Source organism: Octopus bimaculoides, chromosome 19 (assembly GCF_046866305.1).
Source record: "Octopus bimaculoides isolate indiv1 chromosome 19, ASM4686630v1, whole genome shotgun sequence".
In the NCBI taxonomy this organism is placed as follows: domain Eukaryota; kingdom Metazoa; phylum Mollusca; class Cephalopoda; order Octopoda; family Octopodidae; genus Octopus; species Octopus bimaculoides.
In genome coordinates this window covers 27453677-27471879 of record NC_142946.1, presented here as the reverse complement: position 1 = coordinate 27471879, position 18203 = coordinate 27453677, and the positions used below count along the sequence as shown (strand labels likewise).

General features: G+C 37.4%; 2 protein-coding genes across 4 annotated transcripts in view; one reads left to right on the top strand and one right to left on the bottom strand.

The window, feature by feature from the left end:
* LOC106878819 (uncharacterized) overlaps nt 1–11828 on the bottom strand; it is a 51034-nt gene extending 39206 nt beyond the window's left edge. For both annotated transcript variants that reach the window (XM_089366661.1, XM_089366662.1), the window contains exons 1-2: nt 11692–11828; nt 10465–10599 (exon numbers count right to left, since the gene is read on the bottom strand). In XM_089366661.1, coding sequence (XP_089222787.1) covers nt 10465–10537 — 73 coding nt within the window. In that variant the 5' untranslated portion in view covers nt 10538–10599; nt 11692–11828. The remainder of the gene's footprint in view (nt 1–10464; nt 10600–11691) is intronic.
* LOC106878820 (uncharacterized) overlaps nt 10631–18203 on the top strand; it is a 42750-nt gene continuing 35177 nt past the window's right edge. The window contains exons 1-2 of one of the 2 annotated variants that reach the window (XR_016245206.1): nt 10631–11057; nt 11742–14040. Coding sequence is in view for 1 of the 2 variants with exons in the window: in XM_089366663.1 (XP_089222789.1) it covers nt 13925–14040 (116 nt within the window). In the remaining variant the exon portion in view is untranslated. Of the gene's footprint in view, nt 11058–11741; nt 14041–18203 lie in introns of those variants that run through there. The other variant, XM_089366663.1, reaches the window with a different exon arrangement.

Genomic DNA, 18203 nt, shown 5'->3' with positions numbered 1-18203 from the left:
GTCCATGTTTCATTGTTAACTATCGTGATATCACTTCCTGTGTCCAACTGTAGTCTCATATTCACATTATTTATTTTTACGGAGACAAATTTTCTTTTTTGTGCCTTGCTTTGCATTTGTGTTGACAATACTTTTTTTTCTTGAATGTTTTTCATTCGACCTTTTATGTTTCACCCCACAATTAGAATTCTTATGTCTGATTTTTCCACATCCAGAACATTTCAGATTTTTAAAAGGACAGTTTCTTTTAAAATGTATTTCTCCACACCCATAGCATGGTTTGGGTCTTCACTGTTGTTTTACTTTTTTCTTATCTGTTACAGGTAAACATGTATGTATATTTGAATAATCATTTTCAATTTTTTCTGTACCCTTCCATAAATTTATAATCCTTTGGCATTCTTCAGCCACTACTTGTAGAGTTAGTTTTGAATCTTGTTCTAGTTTTGTCAATATCTGAGCCCATATCTCTGCATCTTTGCTTACAGTTAATCCTAGTACAAAGATTAGACATTTGACCGTATCTTGAGTTAATTTGTTTAGTTTAAATTTTTCACATTCTCTGTTTTTCAATTCTGGCATATGGGATGAAATCTTTAGTTTTTTTTTTTTTTTTCCAAATTCAAGCACTCCCTGCAAATATTAAATAGTGAATTTCTTTCACTGAATGTTTTAGATAACAGGTTAATTGCTTCCTAGAAACAAATTTTGGATGGTTTTCTCAGCAGGATGTAATTACAATATTGTTCATGTTTTGCAAGTGATAATTTCCTTAAAAGAAGTCCATCCAGTTTCTACATTCTTCTTTGAAGATCCCTTCATATCTTCTGAAGTATGCAGAAAACGAAATGCCTTCTTCTGGATTATAAGTTAATTCTTCAATTGAATTAGTAACCCCGTCTGCCAAAAATGATCCTGAAATGTTTTTTGACTGCAACAATAATTCCAACAACTGTTGATTTTGCTGCTGTTCTTGTTTCCGTTACAACTGTACCACAGAAGCTAATAGGTCTTCCATGCTAAGAACATTCATAGTGAACTTCGAATGTCTCGTCACCACTCTTATATCCTTAAGTTTGGATATAGACTACACTGTAACAGTGTTATAACACTACAAAAATTAAATCAGTAACGAACACAGAACAAACTTATATCTCTTCTCAACGACTTCTACAACTGCCTTCACAAATGCAACTGCACACACCACACTGTATATTGCACTGTCAGTATGCATGCGCCTTTATAAGGTTTAGGACACTTCACTTACTATCCCACAGGGATGTTAGGATTTCACCACAACAGTGAATCTTTCTTTATAGAATGGCTAAGCAACCTTTTGATGTAAAGGAATGAAGTTTGCTTGATACCCACATAGATTTCTATCCCAAGATTCTACTCATTGGACAATCTGAGGTGACAAGAGGAGATACTTTTCTAAGATGCTAAACAGCAGAATGAAACCCAGAACCATATGATTGTGAAGTAAATTTCTCAATCACACAGCTATGCCTGTGGAAATTCATAAGAGTAAGAATGGCAATATGTGTGCATATGTTGCTATGGATTATCTGAAATGTCAGAATATCAGATAAAATGCCTTGAAGTATTTAGTAATGAATTTTTACATTTTTACTTCAAGTAGGCCGTAGATTTTCTTTCTTCTAAGGTTGATAAATCACTAAATAAGGATTTGGGTCAATTTAATCATCTATCTTCTCAAAATGTTATGACCTTGAAGAAACTAAAAAGTAGGATCCAAGAAAGAACAAAACTTGATAGATATGTCATAAGTTTTACAGAAGAAATGACAAAACTGAAGAAATGGATAAAATCAATAGCAGATCAGACACTAGAGTATTTTTTAACTGACTAGAAAGAATTTGACAAATATATCGCAGTTTAGTAAAAAATGAATGGCAGAGAAGACACTGTGTAAAGAAAGACTAGGCTGTTGAGCAGTTAGTTCTCATCTAGACATTTTGTTCAAGAACTTGAGATGGAGGTGCTTACTTCAAAGGCCATAAATGTATCTGAATTGGGGCCTTAGATTGATTCTTTGAATAGATGCATGGCTTGTGAGACATAAGCTCTAGCACAACTCTTTCATTGTTAAGTCTCTATTCATCAAGTTTGCAGTAATTAAGTTAGACTCATAGTCTATGTTGTTGCTTTAACAAAAGTGTTTTTTAATCATATCTCACTTGGTGTTAATTAGGGTATCATTCTCAGTTACTAATGCACTAAAATGATTTTAAATTTCATGGATACACAGCTGTTTAGTGTGAGGGCATTTAAATTTAGTAATGTTGAACTGTTTTCTTTGTTTCTTGCAATTGTAACATTTCAAGCTCACTCTAACTGTTATTAAATGATGGTCACTCAATACATTGGCTCCATGAAAAGCTTTCATGGCTCCAACTGATCACTGCCATTTCTCATAGGCAATAAGAAAAAGAATCATAGACTATAAGAAGAATAGGGACAAAAATGGTTAACACCTGGAATACGGCAGAAAGTAAATGAAAAGAAACAGCTCAAAACCAAGATACTGAGCAACAAGTTACCATGGATTGTGGAGTAGTCTAACATGTCCATAAGTCCTAGACTAAAGAGGTCAGAAGGAGCACTGGGGTAGATAAGCAATCTTTTATTGAAGAGATGGCATGTGAAACTCAGCAAACTGCAACTACATGATAGATGAATACTATCTATAAAATCATGCAACACCTTTGTGGCAGCAACACCAGCCAATGAGTGCCAGTGAGAGGAAAAGGTGGTACTGGCACAACAACTTAGTGAAAGCAAACAGGAAGATGGATCCAATACTTCAAGGAAGGGCCATGACCACTTTCAACCAGATGAGGTTACCAATTCTCAATCAACAGAAAATACCCTTATCATCAACCATTACTCCCTCTACAGCAAATGAGACAAAAGAAATTCAAAGCCATGTAAAAAAGAAAAACAATAAGTGTTGACTATATCTATGTTGAGATGCTTAAAGCAGTCCTCATCATAACAATATCAGTGTAGCTTAATCTCATTAAGACTATCATAAAGTGACATCATTCCATATGACTTGGTTGAGGGACTAATTGTCAAACTTCCTAAGAAAGGCAATTTACAGAAGTGTCGTAAGTGATGTGGTATCACACTCCTTTACATTTCTAACAAAGTTTCCAGTAGAGTTCTTCTGCAAAAAATGGAATCAGTAACTGATAAGCTAAAGGAAGAGTGAATAGGTTACATTGATCATATCTTTTGTACTGGTGAAAATCCTTAAATAGTGCTTTGAGTGGCTTTGGTCAGTGTGTTCAGGAAGACCCCCTGAAGATGTTGGAATCATTAATAAGTCTGTTCTATAACCGTTTCAAATACAATTGTAGTCACTAGCAAGACATTCTTTGGATGGTTTTCAATAGGCCTGTGTACAACAGAGCTTTCCTTTCTTCCATCTTTTTGCTTATCTTTGACTGTAAGATGACATCAGATAACCTTTAGGGTATTCAATAAACATTTTTCTCCCATTTAGAAGATCTTGATTCTGTGGATGACCTGGCAGCCCTTTACTTGAAGGAAGATCATCTACAAGAGACTACTAAGAAGCTAAACAATTAAACAAAACAGAAAGGTCATAACATCAACACCTCAAATACATGTCATGTGCATAAACTTCAACAACTGTGCACTCAACCCTTTAATGATGATGCAGTAGACTATTTGGATGAGTCAATATATCTGGGAAGCCTTAGTAGCAAAGTCAATATGTTTGGAGGATGATATCCAAGTGAGGTTCACCAAAGCTTGTGGACCATATGCAAAACTTCAGTTGATCATTAAGTCTAGGCAATATGACCATGGACTCTATAACAGCAATGGTATATCTGTCTTCATGTGTGGGTCGGGATAATTGCTAGTAGTAAACATGAATTAGATCATAAATTTTACAAAGAGTGCCTGAGGAAAATATAGAATATCTTCTGGCTCAATAAAGTATTAAATGAAAGGCTGTATTGCAAAATTGGATGAAATAAAGCACCAGCAGCTAAGATGGCTGGGTTACTCACCCAAAATGAACTGGGACAGGATACAAATGGCAGTCAGTATTAAGATGGATAATATATATTGAAAGAACACCTAGCATAGAATAGTTGATGGTAAAAGGAGAAATGTGTCTGACATGGGACAAATATATATTTATCTAAAAGCCAATTATCCCATCAAGAAAAATTGCACAGTAATTACTAGACCAAAGATTTTCTTATATTTCTTCATTTCCATATTTCTACTGAGGTCATAGTTTAACCAATCACTAATAAGACTATGATGGCCTGATAAGGCAACTAACCAATCATGATTGCTAGTGAAGGGGGTTAGTTGATTACATCAACTTCGGTCCTCGACTAGTATTTATTTGATTGACTTTGAAGGGATGAATGGCAAAGTCAAATTTGGAGGAATTAAAACATTGCAACAATGTGACTTAAATTCAGCAGCAAAGAGTGTGAAATTATTGTGACTGTGATGAAAACAGGCACTAATTTTCCTGTGCAGTAACATCATCATCGTTTAACATCCTCCTTCCATGCTGGCATGGGTTGGACAGTTTGACAGGAGCTGGCCAGGTAGAAGACTGCATCAGACTTCTTTGTGTTTTGGCAGGGTTTTTATGGCTGGATGCCCTAACAGCGCATTTAAAAATTAGTGAGTACTTGTTATTTTGGAGAACATTTATATTATTGATGAATGCACCTGACCAATCTACAATAATTTTTTGTTGTCCACAAGGGCCCAGGAAAATTGGGTGCTGGTAGTGTGCTTGCACCCTCTAAAATGTTTTCTGGAGGGGTGTAAAATCAAAATCTGCACCCCGCTACATACCTTTGCCAGGTTAAGAAAATAGTGTCTAAAATTTCACCTGTAAAAAGTTACTTGAAGTTAAGTTTCTTCTCAAAACAAGAAAATAAATAAAAAAATAAAAAAAGTCCGAAATGTTTAATGATGAAGCTAGTCATAAAAATTCCCAAGGGAATTCTCTAGAAAGATATATTACTGAACTAAAGCATTGTCAACATCAAAATTAAAAGTGTATACATATATATATATATATACATTATTTACATTCAACGGATATTTGTCCTCATCTCGTTTGTTGTTAACACAACATTTCGGTTGATATACCCTCCAGCCTTCTTCAGCTGTCTTGGGGAAATTTGAAACCTGGGTTCTCATTCCTAAGGTATTTTTCGATGTTATTATTATTATTGTTCAGGTCACTGCTTGGAATTGAACCCGGAATCTTGGGGTTAGTAGCTTGCACTCTTAACCACTACGCCATATGCCTGTGGGCAATTATGGAGTGAATCTTTAGGGCTTATAAATCTAATATTTTTCTATCCTTCCTTAATACCGGTTCCCATATGCTGCTCATATCTGCACTCAGTCTGCTTAGGAGGTTGTTGTGTCCTAGCATATGTGTGGCTTCTGTTAGTTTTCATATTTTCCAGTGGTGTTCTCTATCTATTATTTTAACTTCATCCCACAGGGGGAGGTGGTCTCCATTTTCCATACATGATTTATCAATATCTCCTCGTGTTACAGCTTTGTGATATTCCTCTACCCTTATTTTGAGGGAGCAGCATGTTTCACCTTTGTATAACCTACCACAGCTGCATGGGATGGAGTACACTCAGTTTTTGGTCATATTCTCTTCTATTGGTGGTTTTACTTGAAAGAGATATTTGCAAAGTGTTGTATTACTCTTGAATACTGTCCTGATGTCATATGGGCTGCATATCTTTTATATCTTTTAAGAGAGGCCTTTCACATAGTAGACAGACTGTGGACAGTTTATTGGCCTCACCCTCTCTCTTCTTCATAATTGGAGTGGATAGTTGTTGCTTAAGAGATCATTATTGAGCTTGATCATTTCTTCATGGTGTGTATCATGATCGCTACTTATATTCTTTGTATGATGTTTTAGGTACTGAGCAATCTCCCTCTTTACACTGTATGGATGGTGAGAATTGAAGTTGCGGTATCGTCCAGTGAAGGTCGGCTTGCTGTATACGGATGTCCTGAATCCATACTTGGTGCGTGTTATTAATACATCCAGGAATGCCAGCTGATTGTCTTTTTCCTTTTCCATTGTGAACTCTATGGATGGCTTTATTTGAGTTCACATGATCTAACAGCACTTGGACATCTTCCTGGTGGGACCAGAGAATAAAGGTGTCATCAACATATCATAGCCATAGTGTTGGTTTTAGTGGTGTTGATCCTAAAGCCAAATTCTCAAAGTATTCCATGTATATATTGGCTATTACTGGTGATAATGGTGAACCCATAGCTAAACCCTCCTCTTGTTGATATATATCAGTGTCCATACTGAAGTAGGTAGTTTCTACACAGAAGGTCAACATTTCCATCAAGTTTCTTATTGGTTTACTATTGCGTTCTTTCAGATGGGTGTGTGTCACTACTTTTTCTTGCATCACCGATGGTGCTTCACCAGTTGGGACTTTGGTGAACAGACTTATCACATCTAGACTCACCACCTGGTTGGATTCAATGGAGTTATCCTTGATCAGTTCTGTGAAGTGGGTGGAATTCTTCACATACGATGTTGACTTTCCTGCTAATGGACTGATTATATCCACAAGCGGCTCAGTGGATGACATGCTGAACCTCTACAGCTCGCTATATGTCTTAATGGAATACCATCCTTGTGAATCTTAGGGAGACCGTACATGTGTAGTAGTTTGCTGTGGTGTTGAGTCAGTTGTCTGTACTTCATTGGTGTAAAGTGATCATTGCCATCATGTTCTACCCCTATGACAATAAACAACAAGGTTTGCAGCCACAACCACTCCTCAGTATTATTAAACAGCATAGTCCCTAGCTCTACTGCACTGTCAGGCTATTCAAATTTCTCACTCTCTCAGAATAACACAAGAAATCCATCAAGATCTATTCTACTGATAATATCATAACCACTACTACAACTCTAATTAGTGAAGAATTATGCCTTTCTTTTTCCTACTGTCCACCCCAATCTGAATGTATACCTCACAGCTCCATGATGAATCTGCCAACTGTAAATAAAGTAAAATCTATGAATACTTGAAAAACCCCAAATAAGCTGGTAACTGCAACTTCACTCATTTACCTGGGACAAGATGCACAATTCATACAAGCAACACCAGCCGAAGCTAAAGCACACATCTTTAACCACCACAAACACCAAATACTAAATCAAATTTAATAGCTTCCACACATGTAACCCGGAATCCTAAAATCTGCTGCTATTCCCAATGTGAAAGATTATGTTTGAAGTATGACTGTCTTTTCACTTGTCTTCCAGTGGCTTGATGCACTATTAAAAGTATGACACCAAGCCACCACCACATCCACAATAGAAACATCCCTTGCAGTGACAGTGTTAGTTCAGAGTTTCACAGAAACCCAGATATCCACCGGTTACAATAGTAAAATCAACAGCTCAAACCATGTAACCATATTCAACAGTTCAATCATAACTTCAGAGAATAGCTCCTTCTAGAACAAGAAAATTCTTTTTTAGCCATGATCAATTTGGCAAAAGAAATCAAAAACAACCTTTTAGTTATCACACAGTACCAACCACTGCTATTACCCCAGTACACAACCACACACCATTGCTGTCATTAACTCACAAATTCAACCCAGTAATAATACTGAATGTACAAGATCTCTTATACTTGATAAATCGAACAAAAGTATCATATCTTAGAGACCTTGCACACAGAGAAAAGACATCTGAAATACTTAGTGAAATGCACCTGTCTCTGGACATACTGGATGCAGAAGTACACATGTCAAGTTATGTACTACACAGAACTGACTGCAGGATCTGGAAACAAGGAGGAGTATAACATTTCATCCATGAAAACCTGAAAACAAATATTCTCTTCTCCCATTTCAACTCAATGTGTGATACACTAATTATGCATGTAACTGGCCAGGCATTACCTATCATCCTCCTGATGTGGTTAACTACAGAGATCATTTCAGGGATGCTTTGTCATTCGAAAGCCAAACCCTAGGTGAGGCCATCCCATAAGCCAATGTACTTTTAACAGAAGACTTCAATTTTCCTAGTCTCAGCTGGTGTGATGGTCATATTTTTGCTGTTGACACCACCAAATTGAACTATCTTATTGTTAAAGACGGGAAATTATGACTTTAGACAATAGTATGCCTTATGCATGACTTTTCAGTATGTTCCTCTGTCACCTTTGTCCATGTCTTGTATGTGATATTTCTAATTGCTTCTTTGTCATCCTTCTGTACAAGAGTTTAATCAATCAATCTATCTATCTGTGTATGTATATATTTATATAATGTCTACTTCCTGTGCAATATTTCATGGTTATTCCTCAATGTAACAACGCACCTCCTGTTCCTACTCAGTGGAACCCTACACAATGTTCAGTATTTGGTGCAAAATTTTCTTTCTTTTCTATCCCTTTCTCCTCTTCCATCTTCTCTCTCCTTTTGTGTGCAAAACCTTCCCCATCTACTTCTGTCTTTTCCTCTTTACTGCCTATCATTTCTTCCTCTGTCTATCCCTTTCTCATCAACTATCTACTGTCTATTCTTATTCCCTTCTTCTTTTTGCACACCCTCTTTCTTCCTACCTGCTCTTCCTCAACCTTCTCTACTTCTCTCTGTTGGTCTCTCTCTCTTCACTTTTTGGTACCAACAGACCATCCAATTTCTTCATCACCCATCTTTTTTCTACTTGACCAGTGCTTAGGTGAGACCATGTTTTTTTTTTTCATCTCCTGCTTAGCATCCACTTCAGACCTCCAGTTTGTCTTATCTTTTCACTCTTTTCTTTCTTTCTCACAAAACTGCGATAACATACTCAATTCGAAATATGGCCCTTGAAATTTTGAAAATGCGATTTTTGAAATGTTTTATCAGAATCGGATCCTCCATAACCCAAAACGTGAGATACCGTAAAAAAAAAAAAATCAATACATATATATCTATTTTACCGGAAGTTATGACGGAAAAATCGGATCTTGTGAATTTTCCGAAAGTCCCTCCCCCCCCCCCCGCCAGGGTCGTCAGCACGCATTTTTTTTAATATTCGTTTTCTACATACTTCTTAACACCCAACAGGCTGGTTTATTTTTTTTTTTTGTTCCCGGATGAAGATCTTTATATTAACCAAAAACTCTGCGGTCGATACGTTCAACTAAAAAATTTTCAAGGCGGTGCCCCAGCATGGCCTCAGTCGAATGACTGAAATAAGTAAAAGGTGGGGCTTTTGTCCACTTTCACACTTTAACTATGAAGCTTTTGTCCGGATCCCAAATAGCTCATACCCTGTGAACATAAGAGCCTCGAATCATGTTCTAGACTCACACAATATACTTGAACTGCAAATTTTCCTCTGTTCGTGTACCTTTTCAAGTTGTTTCTCAAGTGAATATCATTATTTGAAAATCTAGTTTAAAGTTGCGTACAAGCCAATTGCTCAGATATTGAAGTAATGGTAGTGAAACAATTTTAACCTAATTTCTGATGTTACATCGCCAGTATACGAGTGCTTGCATACTTTACACATATCAATAAAACATATACAAAGCAAATTGTAAATAAATTCACAAAAACTCATCAGTAAAAAATTTTGGCTTTCTATGCAACACAACAAACAGAAAAAAGAAAAGAGAAACAGAAACACTGCAGCAGTTAAAAGTTTCATTCAACGGAAATAAGGATTCTGAAAAAAATTTGTTTATCAACAAGTTTCAATATTTTACAACCCACACCTAGCACTTCCTTTCTAACTGATTCCTTCTCGTTGTGTGTATATGTTGGTTGTTATGGCCTGTCAGAGGGTGATCATTGGTTTCGCACCTATAAAGCGCTCAGCTGTGAAAGCAACTCGTCAAATATATAGACATATATATATATGTGTGTGTGTGTATACATACATACATATATATATATATACCGGAGTAAGCACATGAAATGTGCAACAAGGTGGAAAAAAGAGTACTCAAATACCAGAGGTAGAGTAATATGCTTTATTTAAAAGCAGCAGAAATATAACAAAAAAAACCGTTACTCTGAGTTTCACGTTCCCGTTCATCGGACAAAACTGTCCGATGAACGGGAACGTGAAACTCAGAGTAACGGTTTTTTTGTTATATTTCTGCTACTTTTAAATAAAGTATATATATATATATATATATATATATATATATATATATGTATGTATGTATGTATGTGTTGGAGTTGCCTTTTCACCTTTAAAACGGCACTGGTCATACACAAATTATTAACCAAATTGAAAGCTAGGTTCTCTTCATTTCTAAAACAATTTCTCAGTTTTGTACTCTGAGAATAATATTCTGAAACAAACAATAAAAAGGCTGGTTAATTAAAGAATTGTATCAAAAACAAACGCACCTTCTAAGAAAGTAAAAAATCCGATGGCTAGTATAAATAATTGACAAGTTTTCTTTATATGCATTTGATACATTTTTATATATCTTTTTCATTGAACAATATCTGTTTACTTCCAGGTTTCCGTAATTATCACACCTGTAGAAATGGACAATAGGAAGGGAGATAAATTTGTTTTGTGACTTCAAATAACATCTGAAATTTCATATTACTTTATAAGATGAAATAAGTTTTTGATAATTCTCACAATTTGAAAAAAAGGATTTTTTTATATTTCACTTTTTCAAAACCAACAAAAAGAAAAGAAAAAAGATTTGAAACAAACGATAGACAGTAAAAACAAATTATTTTCAATTTTTCTTTTTCCAGAATGAAAAAATGAGGTCAAGTTTAACTTAGGTAACTCTTTAATGTGAAATACTTTTGTGACAATCCTAACAAGTTGTCAAAAGTGATAGCATACTTCGTTGTATATTTCACTTTTTCAAGAAAAAAAATATATATACAAAAAGTCATTGAAATGAACGGTAGTTTCTTTGTGGTTTTCTTCACTACAAACATCCAAACTGTAAACTATCCGCAAGTTATTTATTACCGTAAGTGAGGATTTTTGTTTGTGGGTGGTCGGTGGGGACGAAAAGGTGACGAAGATAAATAAAACCTGGCCGCAGTTTAATGACTGAAACAGGTAAAAGTAAAAGTACTTCAACCATTTCAAAGCTGGAAAGTACTGAGTTTTGTACATAATGTAGCCAACCCATGCTAGCATGGAAGGCGGACGTTAAATGATGATGTAGCAGAATGAAACAAACGGCACTGATTGAACGTGTAAGGCGGCGAGCTGACAGCGACGTTAGCGAAACGCTTACCGGTATTTCATCTGTCTTTATGTTCTGAGTTCAATTCCGCCGAAGTTGACTTTGCCTTTCATCCTTTCAGAGTCGATAAATTAAGTACTAGTTGCGTACTGGTTTCGATCTAATCAACTGGCATTCCTCCCCTGAAATTTCAGGCCTTGTGTCTAGAGTAGAAAAGAACACTGGTCTGCATGATTTTTTTTTTATTGACTGTATGGTATCTTTTCCGAAATATATATGAAAAACAGTGATTCAAGGTGTTTTTTTTTACATCTCTATTACATCAGGTTCTTAAGTCATACAAAAACGTTAATTTTCTCTTTTTATATAACATAAGCAAATAATAAAGTATATTACAAATAAAAATGCTTACCTTATATTGATTTAAATATTAAACCCAATATATTTTTCTTTATTTTTCAGATTGTGAATGTATCTAGTGGCTGCATAAATTCACCAGACATATTTTGCTATGTCTGCAGGCAATTCACCCTTTCAGATTCCTGGAGTAACATTACTCCTTTGTTGAAGTGTTGCTATTTAGTTTATTTTGACTGCAAATTGGAAGACCAGGACAAGCCATTTGTACCTCACAAAACTTGCAAGAGTTGCATTTGTAAGTTCCAAATGTGGTCAGTTGGAAAACTGAAATTTATGCCGTTTGGAGAATCAATGGTATGGTGGGAGCAGATGAACCACTATGCTGACAGCTACTTCTGTATGACTAAAGTAGCTGGATTCTACAAGAAGATTAAGAATTGCATAATATACCCAAATAATTGTAGCAGGCTAGATTTGATGTGCCATATCAATTCGATATGAGGTAGCCCACTGCTAAATGTAGCATTTAGATGGGATCTATTCAATTTGACGTTCAGATTTTTCATTAATCTTTCTTAACTAAATACTTTGAAACTTAGGATACTGGTAGAATGTGTCATGTAGAGCAGGGTTTACTCTTAATGTTTTTGGCAAAATTTTGTATTTTAGAAGTTATTTCGTGTTAAAGCCGTTGTATTTGGGTAATTTTAACCAATCAATGACATGTATTCAGCTGAAGAAAATTACTGCTGCTGTTTGCAAACAACAACTTCCGGGTCCATTGACAAAATGATGAGTCTTCGACAACAGAAAAAAATTAACTGAAAATCTCCCCTAACAAAACCCTTCTTTAATAATCAGAGATGTTTTTAAAGCAATATATATGAAAATGTGTCCGTCCATGCATCTGTCTATATATATATATATATATATATATATATATATATATATATATATATACACACTCACACATTAATAATAGGCAGAAGTTACAGAGTGACAATGGCCAAATTCGTGTTTGATAAGTGCCAGTACACGAAACTCTCAGCTTTTGATTTACTTTCTAACTTCTGCCGATGATATAGATACATACATATATGTGTAAAAAAATCTCATCATGCAATCGAACCAATGAAAGAGCCTCTACCTGGTCGCTTGACACGCTAAAAATAGCAGCCAAAGTATCCTCCTACCTAAATCACTCGCCCATCGTACGTAATGTCCTAGATTATCCTTAAAAAGACGGTTTGCTGAAGGCTGGGATGTTTTTGATGATAGGTTTGCTGTATCAGGGTTGATTTGAGTCTAAATAACAACAAAATTATTACTGAGACAGACCAACGACAGAGCCTGTATGTTGTTGCATGACCTGCTAGAAAAAGTAGCCAAACTTTTTTTATATACAGAATAGAAAAACCTGACACATTCAACCAGTATCCAAAATTTCAAACTGTTTAGTTAAAAAAAAAAAAAACCTGTAAGATCCGTGAAACTACTCTCGTACAACACTGGATATTAGCCATGATATGTACCGAGTTCCCATGACATTTTCTATTTATTTCATACGAAAATCTGAATAAATTATGCTAGTCAAGGGAATCCCAATATTTGGAATATGGATACTTGCTATCTTTTATTCTTTCAGCTTTTCTTCAACTTTAGCTGCTTCATCATTCAGGGAAGAATATTGTTTTAACCACAGGATAGCTCTCATTGCAATGGATCTGTGAGAAAAGGCGTTCCAGCCATGACAAGTTTGGCTTATTCTTTTGTAGAAGTAATGAATTCCTTAGTGAACATTATAAAATAACATACACTTGAATTTTTTTTTCTTGAAGACGGAAATTTCATTTTTCTTTTTGTCAAGAAGATTTGGTTGCTCTTTCTAGCAACTCGAGCGACCAGGTAAAAGCTCTCTTGTTGCCTCGTCTCGTTCCCTTCGTCACCTGTTGTTTAGTCCCGAGTTAGATCTGATTGAACAGATATGATCAAAGACGTCCCAAATGTGACCATTCCGTCTTTCTTCCCAGACATAATGGACTCTAGGTGTATATCACAGGATAGAGGTTTTCCTATTCTTATATAAAAAAAAGTTTGGCTACTCTTTCTAGCAGGTCATGCAACAACATACAGGCTACATCGTTGGTCTGTCTTAATAATAATTTTGTTGTTATTTAGCCTCAAATCAACCCAGATACAGCAAACCTATCATCAAAGACATTCAAGCCTTCAGCAAACTGTCTTTTTAGGGGATAATTGTGGTGTTTGTGGTGTTGTGGACTGTGATGAGCTATGTGGTGATAGTGGAGAGGATTGCAGATGAGGCAAACGGAAGTGAAGACTGCAGGGACTGGTGGAAGAGCCACGGGGGCATGATCGCTCATCCCACCTCAGTCAACAGGTAAGCTCTCTGCATTTCTTTCTTCCTTTTGCTTCTTTTTCTGTTATCTTTCTCCTCCATCACACAACAAACTATTACGGCCCATAACAAAAAAAAAAAAAAAAAAAAAAAATACGAATGATGAGTGTAATCCATATTTCGAACAATATAGTCAAACCGTTCTGCGGTGACACGGATGTAGCCGCTTGGTTGAAGAAAATGAGGTTGGTTGCGAAATTCCACAGGATAAATGACTTAGCGAGTTTTATACCGCTGTACCTAGATGGTTCGGCGTTGGCGCTATACCTAGAAATGGAAGAAAAGGACCAACTTAGCGTGGAAAAAATAGAAATCCGTTTGATGGAGGCCTTTGCAGAAGGAATGTTCGAAGCGTACGCTTGCCTTGGGGAAAGCAAAGTGGACCAGCAAACAGGTTGAAGTATTTACCAACAAACTCAGGAGATTGGCTAAACTGGCGGGATATGAAGGTGAATCACTGGACCGAACGGTTGTGACTGGCTTTCCTGACCACATGTTGGTTGAGTTGCAAAAGCTACCGAACATTAACTCTATGGTGATGGCAGACATTATATCTCGGGCTTATGTGCTAGTTTCGTGTTGCAGGGCACCACCGGTAGCAGAAACTGCAACAACGAAAAGTGGCCGAACAAGGAGTAGCAGAGAGGGGTCAAACAAGGAATATGTGCAACCATTCAAAGGACAGAGTTTCCGGTGTCAGGACCTGCACATAGTGCGAGACTGCAAGTCACCCAAGCCTGATGTCATTTGCTACCGGTGTCAAGAAACAGGACATATAGCCAGACGGTCTAAGGGAGACTACTGTACCGGTAGTTATTCCTTCGGATCAATAGAGGTGCGTTTATTGTTACCTGTAGTCGACATTCTGGTGGAGGGGAAGATGTCGCGAGCCTTTGTGGACATGGGCTGTATGACGACCCTGATGACTCCAGAAGTGGTAGAGATGTGGAGTGGAGTGAGCAGTGTAAGGGCAGTCGACAGGAGAGAGGTACACTGTGAAGGCATTACAGATGCGCAGATTGTAGTGCAGGGAACAAAGCTGATGCTGCAAGCAATTGTAGTTGGCCACTTGGTGGATAAGACTGACATGGTGATAGGGATGGATGCAGTCACCCGTTTAGGAGGTGTCACTGTCAACAAGGCCGGTGTAACGTTTGGGGTTGCGGGGAAACCGTGTATGGGGACACCGTGCATTGGTGAGAACTGCAAAGAAAAGTATGCTGCACACACCATTGAAGACCAGGACTTTCGTGCTGTCTTTGATGGCCAAGGGTGGACAGTTGAGTGGCACTGGAAGGGAGAGCCCTTGACATTAAAAAATAAAGTGGGCTGCTATCAGCATACTCTGAAAGATGCCAGAAGTAAGTTTGAGGGGGAGGTGGAGAGATGGATTAAGGAGGGCATATTGATCCGTTGGGAAGAAGAAGTAGAGAGTGGAGTCCTGCCACTAATGGTGGTGGTACAGCCCACAAAGCATAGAGTCAGGCCAGTGCTTGACTTCTGAGAGTTGAATGACCACATATCATGACATACGGGTGGTGAGGCCACGACACCTTGCAAGAGTGGAGGCAGATGACAGGGGCCTCCACGATCATTGATTTGAAGTCAGCATACCTGCAGATGCATGTGGCTGAGAGACTGTAGCAGCATCAGCTTGTCAGGTTTAAGGGCCGGACATACTGGGTATAAGGGCTGGGCATACTGACCAGCTGGGGTTCGGGCTAAATTCAGCGCCAAGATTATGGTAACACTTCTCAAGGCCATCCTGGGAAAGGTAGACAGAGTAAAAAGGGCCACCAATTCGTATACCAATGAGATCCTGGTGGATGAAGCCGTAATGCCAGCAACTGAAGTCATAGGCCACCTGAAGAGTTTTGGACTGAACGCCAAGCCACCAGAGGCAATGGAGGGAGGTGCTGCACTGGGCCTCTAGCTATAGAGAGACAAGGCCGACGCATTGGTGTTCTGGCAAGGGAATGAGATCCTCAAACTGGGCACCAGCATGAGTAGACAAGAACTGTTCTCAGTGTGTGGGAAGCTGGTGGGACACTACCTGATTGCAGGATGGCTCCAGACAGCATGTGGCTTCATCAAGAGATGAACCGTAGGAGTGAGGTGGAACGATAGAGTTGGGGAGTAGAAGACCGACATGATGCAGGAAGTCTTGATCAGAGTGAGAGCAGAGGATCCAGTGAGGGGCAGTTGGTATGTTCCAAAATCAAAGAGTGGGATAGTATGGTGTGACGCCAGTAGCATCGCAATAGGGGTTAATATTACATCTAGCCCAGGTCTACGCAAAACTGGAGAGGACATGAAATGTAAAAACCAGACTGGATTAGTTTATGCGCAACTCCATTGTCTCCCGAGACAAAAGGATGCCAACAATATTTTGACGTATTTAATGAAGGCAGAATTCATTACAATGTATTACCCTTTGTGTACTGCGAGTCATCATTCTCTCTCCTCAGAGCCATTTCCTATTAACATCCATCTTTCACCCTCACTCATTTACCATTGATTATCTCTACCCCTATTTACCTTCAACCACTTCACCTGTACTTATCATTGACCAAATCCACTAGATTTCTTGTAACATTTGCAAAAGAAATCCCCTTTCCAGCATCTCTTGTTATGGCTGTAGCTACTTTATGGTGGTGGCACTGGCAGTTCATGTTTCTTTCAAAATTTTGTTTCTTTATCTTTCCTCCTCTAGGTTTCACTTCTTTACTATCAATATTGTTGTTGATGTTGTTGTTCAGTTGCCGCTTTACTGAACTGTCAAATGCTTTGATGCTGTTTAGTGGCAAAGATGTATTTGCATCAGTTTTGTTTTTGCTATATATAGTATGATATGATGGGATGCATATGGTATGATGGGAATCGTTCCTTGTCAGAGAAGAAAGAGAATCTTGCCATAGCGTTGACCGCAGTAAATGATGTCACTGCCATACCCCTATATACACAGAGGTGAGTGGACAAAGGAACAAGGGAGGCACTCAACATATTTAGTAGGAGTTACATATATTATTACTTAAAACAGTTAAATTTGGCCCCTTGTGACATAAAGTCTTGTCGGCTTCCTGCATTTATAATCAATCCTGGTACAGTATGAGACAACTCTGGAAGTCTTTGCTTCCTCACAGAAAATTAGTATCAAAACTGATGTTAGCCAGGCAAGAATAAAATATTGTAGTAAGCACATGAAAGCAGTATTGTGAATAAATAAACTGACTATTGTCAAGTGGTGGTGGGGGCAACTGACACATACACAAAACATACATATATATATAAAACATACTATATATATTTTATATATACTAGTTTAGTGTATTTTGGATTAAAAATGTTATACGATATAAATCTGGTAACTTAAAGCTGATGTGGGATGCAGAACCATATGTTGTGATCCACTATTAAAGCCAGTTAACTTCCATCCTTGTGTTATATTCTTCTTCTTCTTCTATATGTATGTATGTGTGTGTGTGTGTGTGTGTGTGTGTATTTATAAATATATATATATAGCAAATACGTAACAAGGATGTTCAGGTATCAGTGCATTATAGCCATTTCAAGCGGCTCCATTTAACCAATCAATGCAAACATTACATCAATTTGAAATAAACTGCTCTCCTTGGGCGCATACAGCTATATAGATTTCCAACATACAGGATACACCATTATAATTTTTTAGCAAATTTTTCATCAATATTAGAGACTAAAATAATTACATTGCTTCTCTTTGCTATTTTTGTGGCAGAATGAATTTAGGGAAAAATACTTAAAACTTACTATAATTTAGAGTGGAAGAAGAAAATAATGGTGGTCAAGAAAGAGGAATGGTGATATAGCTACATTCATCTTTATCCTAATCACATTCAAAATACTCAATGCAGCATGTAGTCTACAACTCCTTGGGATTAAATCCATTGGGGATTGACTGTTAAGTTCTTGTTGGTGGTGATGTGAGAGCTGTGCGAGCCATGTACAGAGATGCTGTCAGTAAGGTGAGGGTTGGCAATGAGTACAATGAAGTATTCCGGGTGGAGGTAGAGGTCCACCAAGGTTCTGTCCTCAGCCCCCTCCTATTTATCATAGTCCTCCAGGCTATAACAGAGGAATTCAAGACAGGATGCCTCTGGGAGCTC